A 6,606-nucleotide genomic window follows, 5' to 3' on the forward strand; every position below is an offset into this window, starting at 1 on the left:
CTTAAATCCTAACAAAGAAAAACCATTGAGTGATACAACTGTTAAATAAATGAAGTGTATAATACTGGTGTATAACGAAGCATGAGTTAAACGGACTAAGAACTATTTGACAGATGTAAAAAAGCAGGTATCAATGGGGAATCATCACTGAATAGGGGTATTTCTAGTAAGGTTCTAAAGGGATCAGTACTACACCTGACACTGTTCAACATTTTTATCAATGATCTGGAAGTAAATATAAAATCACTTCCAATACATTTGTGAATGACAGACTGACAGAACGGTAAATAATAATGAGACCTACAGAGCAATTTGCATCGCTTAGTAAGCTGGGCCCATTCAAACAAAACATGTTTTAATACACCCAAACATTAGGTCATACATCTACAGGGAAAAAATGCAGGCCATACCTACAGAACAGATGACTATGTCCTGGAAAACAGTGATTCTGAAAAAGAATTAGGGGTCACAGTGGACAAGCAACTCAACATGAGCTCCCACTGAAGAGTGATGCTGTGGCAAAAAGAACTAATGCAATCTTTAGATATACAAGTGGAGTAGTAAGTAGGAGTAGGGAAGCAATTTATGTCTGTCTATTATCAGAGGGGTAGCCGTGTTCGTCTGTATTCACAAAAACAACGAGGAATCCAGTGGCAGCATAAAGACTAACAGATTTATTTCAGCATAAACTTTCGTGGGTCAAAAACCCACTTCTTCAGATTCAGGCTTTTTTACCCACGAAAGCTTATGCCCAAATAAATCCATTAGCCTTTAAGGTGCCACCGAACTCCTTGGGGTTTTTATGCTTGTCTATGGCATCACTGAGACCAATACTAGAATACTGCGTACATTTCTGGTGTGCATATTTTAAAAAGGACCTTGAAAAATTGGAGTGGGTGCAGACAAGAGGCACAACAATAATTTGATGGCTGGAAAAAATGCCTTAAACGTGAGACTTAAAGAGCACAATGTATTCAGTTTATCATAAAGAAGACAAAGGTGACTTGATTGCAGTATGTAAGTATCTTCACAGGAAAAAAAATATGGGGTACTATAGGACTCTTCGGTATTGCAGAGAAAGGCATAATAAGAACCAGTGGCCAGACAAATTAGAAATAAGGCACATTTAACAAACAAAAACAGTGAGGGTGAATAACCATTAGAACAAAGGCTGAAAGAATTGGGTTTGTTTAGTTTGGAAAAGAGAAGACTGAGAGGGGACATGATAGCAGTTTTCAGGTATCTAAAAGGGTGTCATAAGGAGGAGGGAGAGAACTTGTTCACCTTAGCCTCTAAGGATAGAACCAGAAACAATGGGTTTAAACTGCAGCAAGGGAGGTCTAGGTTGGACATTAGGAAAAAGTTCCTAACTGTCAGGGTGGTTAAACACTGGAACAAATTGCCTAGGGAGGTTGTGGAATCTCCGTCTCTGGAGATATTTAAGAGTAGGTTAGATAAATGTCTATCAGGGATGGTCTAGACAGTATTTGGTCCTGCCATGCGGGCAGGGGACTGGACTCGATGACCTCTCGAGGTCCCTTCCAGTCCTATAATCTATGAATCTATAAACTATCAAGGGAAGTGGTGAATTCTCCTTCTCTTGATATCTTCAAATCAAAACTGAATGTCTTTGTGGAAGATATGGTACCATCAAACAAGATACTGAGCTCAATAAAAGTAGCTGGTTGAAATGTAATGGTCTCTTATGTACAGGAGGCCAGACTAGATGGCCTTAAAAACTCTATGCATCTATGTACTGGGCTCCTTAGACTCTACTAATCAATATTTAGCCATGTTCCAGACTGCACCAAGCAAAAATCTCTTCATTTAGAAATTACTGAATAGTATAGTATAGCCTGTGCTAAGCAGTGGAACTGATATCCAGAGAAAGATAATTCTTACCTCATCTTTTCAATTCTTTCAAATTTGCACCATGTGCTAAAGATTAAAACTATTATTTTTCCCTCTCTACAGCTTACTGAAAATAAAATACTCACACAAAATGCAGATCAGCAGCTGTTTTATGACTTATTAGATGTACTGTATTAGGAAACAGATTCCACTTCAGATTTCATTATATAGTTTATGTTTTAAACTCTTCCTATTCAGACAATGATCAGTTACCTTTCATCAACCTAAAAATAATGTAACATTCTTTTTTGTAATGTAACTAATCTTTTAAAGACTGTTTCCCCATCCCCAATATCTGGCACTGTATTTCCCTTTAAGTACATTTCTACTTTCAGCACAAATCGCCCTAACTCAGCTGTTTATAAAGAAACCTTCCTCTCCACTTAAATGTGAGGTTTCCATATGCAGTACATCATATTCAAGATAGGAGAAAACAAGCATGGAACACCAGACCAAACTTCACAAAGCTACACTATCAAGCTCTAAGAGTGGAAATATCTGTAGGAAAATTACTACAGCTTTCACATACAACAACAACAAAATTATTTAATAACTGATTATTTCAGATGTATGAAACAGACGATCAAATTTTACTATTTTGTGTATATGCATTATACCATTTCATCTATTCTTATTCATTCCAAACAATATTTAAGTTGCATCTATTCTAGAAAGAGGGCGTGCATGTGACAAAATTATGCCCTTTACTATAAAAAACAAGTCCTAATAGTCTATTCAATAAACCTCTTACCTTGTTCTGGTGATGTCTCATTTATTGCATAAGCTGATCTAACTACATTATACCGGTGTAAGTTTACAAAATGCATAAACTATGCTAAACTATTGTCAAGCAGACACTGGTCTTAATTTTGCATCATGCAATTTTTATTCAAGATCACATCAAGAACTGCACTTTTACAAAATCTATCCTCCCAAGTCCAAGGACAAAAAATAATGAGTTTAAAAGCTGAAAATAAAGTGTGAAAAAAAAAAAAAATCAGCCAGCATTAAGTATTAACCTGATGAGTTTTTCAGATCTGCTGTACTATTTTAAACTACTCTTTCTGGCCATAGGTCAAAGTTTTCCGAATGAAATACCAACATGAAAATGCTGGGAGTGAAGCCCGGAGGCAGCTCTCTTTGCTTTGGCCTAGGTTAAACCCTATCAGAGCCCAGCGAAATCAGTAGCACTATTTCCCACCCTCTCCACCAAGTATCATGGATGACAGTACACCGGCTCTGAGTATCCATGACAGGAATAGCACAACTAGAGGCATGAAAAGAACTTAATACACATTACAGGAGATCCCTACATCCTCCCCCTCCCTACTCCCCAGCACAGACACACACACACACAGTTCACTCAGTTCCTGTACTTTAGCCAAACATGATTGAGTCATTTTTGCAAACGAGTCCAATGGCCTCTCAGAATAAGTGCCTGCAATGAACAACTCTTGGAACATAGAAAGAAAAAAAAATCCTAACCTTTCACTCAGGCTGCAGGCACTAGGACTTCTCCGCCTCAGAACACTATTCTGACAGATATCAGAGGGGTAGTCGTGTTAGTCTGAATCTGTAAAAAGCAATAGAGGGTCCTGTGGCACCTTTAAGACTAACAGAAGTATTGGGAGCATAAGCTTTCATGGGTAAGAACCTTGAGGTTTTGCTCCCAATACTTCTGTTAGTCTTAAAGGTGCCACAGGACCCTCTGTTGCTTTTTATTCTGACAGAGAAGATCTGATGCCCGGTAAAAGCACTGAGACTCCCCCTCACCATCTTTCTAGGGCTTACATGTTTCAAATGGGGAGATCACACTCCCTTTCCAATCCTTCTTGGAGGCATGGGTTTCCCTGGAAAGGAAACAGCACTTCATACTCAAATAAGGAAAAAATGCTATATTACAAAAGGCAGAGAGAAATTTATTCACCCTAACGGGAAATAAGTGTCCCTGTTATATCCCCAAGATACATTTCTTTCCTAGGCGTGTACTTTTCCTGCACTGTTTCTACATCATGCTCCGGGCCGCAAGTCTCATTTTTAACTTCAGAGTAATTGAGTGTGGTTTAGTTTGGGGGTCCTGAGGAGGAGGAAGCACACACCTGGACACTACATAGGGGGGAAATGTATTTGCTTCCAATTCTCAAAATAAACTTAGAGTCCATGCTTAATACCAGATTGAGTAAATTAAGTGCAAATAAAGCTAATGGAAAGGAGCTCTCTGCCCCCATCCAAAGGCATTTCCCTCATCATCCAAGAAAGGAGCCTTCTCAGCCAACCCTCAGTCAGTCAAGCAGGAAGCACTCCATAGCCCCCCACACCCAACACACATACACAAAGTTCACTGGGGGGGGGGGTAGAGAATAGTTCTCTACCATCCCGCTCCTGCCCAACGCCAGCCAGCCATCAAGAGCACATTTTCACCATCATGGCCTTCTCTCATTATCCCAAGGAGGGATCGCACCAACACCCTCCCAAATTCATTCCAAGGGAGAACACTCACCATCCCTTTCAAAGACATCAAGTGAGAGCTCCCCCCAACCCACCCATCGGGAAGTACTCTCTCTCTCCCCATTCTTCCCCCCAACACACACACAACCCCTCAGCCAAGGGGGCTGTGAGTATACACCCCGCTGAGAGGGGACATCTACCAAAAACCCATCCACGTTTGAGTGAACCGTTGCCCTCCGAACAAGCCCAGGGGAGCGCTGTTTATCATCCCGCCCAGCCAGTCCGTCCATCGATCGATCCGTCCCCGGGAGGGGGAGGCTCCCGCGGCCCCTATTGTGCCTGGGGTGGGTCTAACTCACCAGCAAACTTTCCACATTGACTGGGGACCGAGGGTCTCGGATCATGGACTCCAGCTTCCTCTGGCGGCTCGTGGTCACCCCCTCCCCGGGCTCCAGGGGCGCAGGCGGGGGGGGAGCGGACATCTTCGCTGTCTGAAGCTGGCTCATCCTCCCCCTCCCCGCGGGGCTGTGCGAGCGGCGAGCTGCCGGGCAGGAGGAGATCACTCTGTAGCCGGCCCCGGTCTCCGCTCCGGGGCCTAGCGCTGCGGAGAAGCTGGGGGCTCCCGGCCGGGCCTGGGCCCTGTCTCAGGAGCAGGGCGGGGAGCAGAGGGGACGCTCCCCGACTGGGCGCTGCTGAGGCTGCTCCGCCCCTGGGCACCTCTCAGCTGCAAAGGCATGAACAGCGCGGAGCCGGGGCGGGGGGAGAGAGATTCCCGCGGCGGCCCCGACTCCCCCCCCGCTCAGGACGGCTCTGGGCGGGCACCGAGTCACGGCCGGGTCCCCGGCACCGGCCCGGCCATTGCACCAGCCAAACACCCGCCGCGGCGGAGGGAAAGCGGCGGGCGGCGCTCGAGGCCGGCTCCCCTCCTCCGGCGGCGGCTGGGCGGGAGAAGCGACTCCCGGCGGCGGCGTGAGGCTCGCTGCTGCCCCTCTCTCGCCGTGTCACTCAGTCCATGGGGCGGCCGCCGCCCGCAGCGAGTCACTGTCCCTGCCGCTGCCTCCCGCCGCCCCCATTCTCCGGCTCCCGCCCCTCAGCCTGACACCCAGCAGCCGGCCTCCCTTACCCACAAGCCTCCGCTCCGAGCGGCCGGACACGGCGCCCCGCGCAGAGGACACATAGCTCCGCGCTCTCTCATTGCCTAACTATACCCCTCAGCTCAGCTGGCGGGGCGGGGAGTGGCGCCGAGCGGCGGCCCGCCCGGGGACAGCGCTGTGTCACCCCTAAAAGCGGGCACTGAGCAGCTTTCCCGGCCGCCTCCGGCTGCCCTCAGCCCGGCCAAAATAGCAGGGTGACCCGCCCTGTCGTCATCGCCTCCTCCTGAGTCAGCGTGTGAAGAAGGAAGGCGGCGAACCCAGCACGTGGAGGGGTCGGTGAGGGGGGCACAAGCTTCCTATCATCAGTGGTGTGTATATATGTATGTACCAACTGGTCCTATAAAGCCCTAGACATGTTGTATAATAATTGGATGGTGACTCCAAACCAATCCTCACCCCCCTCCCCGCAACCCAAGGTGCAGCTCAAGAACCCATTGTGCACCTGGTGCCATCCCTGCCAGGGGTTGACCTGGAGCTGACGGCTCCCAAACTGCATGGATGTTAAGAACCTAAGAGCAGGTGTTGTGGGTCAAACAAATGGTCCATCTAGCCCAGTATCCTGTTGTCCTACAGTGGCCAGTATCAAATGCTTCAGAAGGAATAAACAGAACAGGCAATCATCAAATGATCCATCCTCTGTCACCCACTTCCAGTTCCTAGCAAACAGGCTAGCGACACTCAGCATGCAGTTGCATCCCTGACCATCTTGACTAGTAACCACTGATGGACCTATCTTCTGTGAACTTATCTAATTCTTTTTTTAACTCATACTTTTGGCCTTCACAGTATCCCATCGTAGCAAGTTCCACAGGCTGACCATGTGTTGTGTGAAGAAGTACTTCCTTTTGTTTGTTTTAAACCTGTTGTCTATTAATTTCATCAAGTGACCCTTAGTTCTTGTGTTATGTGAAGTGATAAATAACACTTCCATGTGAATTTGTTCATACCAGTCATGATTTTATAGACCTCTCTCATATCCCCCCCATAGTCATCTCTTTTCTAAAATGATCAGTTTCAATCTTTAATCTCTCCTCATATGGAAGTTCATCCCCAGTGTAGAACTATTCATATGGACAAGAAACTCCAACTAGTA

At 46.2% G+C, this 6,606-nt stretch overlaps 1 protein-coding gene across 5 annotated transcripts in view; it reads right to left on the reverse strand.

The window, feature by feature from the left end:
* ROCK2 (Rho associated coiled-coil containing protein kinase 2) overlaps positions 1-5,406 on the reverse strand; it is a 156,696-nt gene extending 151,290 nt beyond the window's left edge. For 4 of the 5 annotated variants that reach the window (XM_054022708.1, XM_054022705.1, XM_054022706.1 and 1 more), the window contains exon 1: positions 4,719-5,406. In XM_054022708.1, coding sequence (XP_053878683.1) covers positions 4,719-4,865 — 147 coding nt within the window. In that variant the 5' untranslated portion in view covers positions 4,866-5,406. The remainder of the gene's footprint in view (positions 1-4,718) is intronic. The other variant, XM_054022709.1, reaches the window with a different exon arrangement.
* Positions 5,407-6,606: the final 1,200 nt, after the last annotated feature.

The sequence above is a fragment of the Malaclemys terrapin genome, chromosome 3 (assembly GCF_027887155.1).
Source record: "Malaclemys terrapin pileata isolate rMalTer1 chromosome 3, rMalTer1.hap1, whole genome shotgun sequence".
Lineage (NCBI taxonomy): Eukaryota > Metazoa > Chordata > Testudines > Emydidae > Malaclemys > Malaclemys terrapin.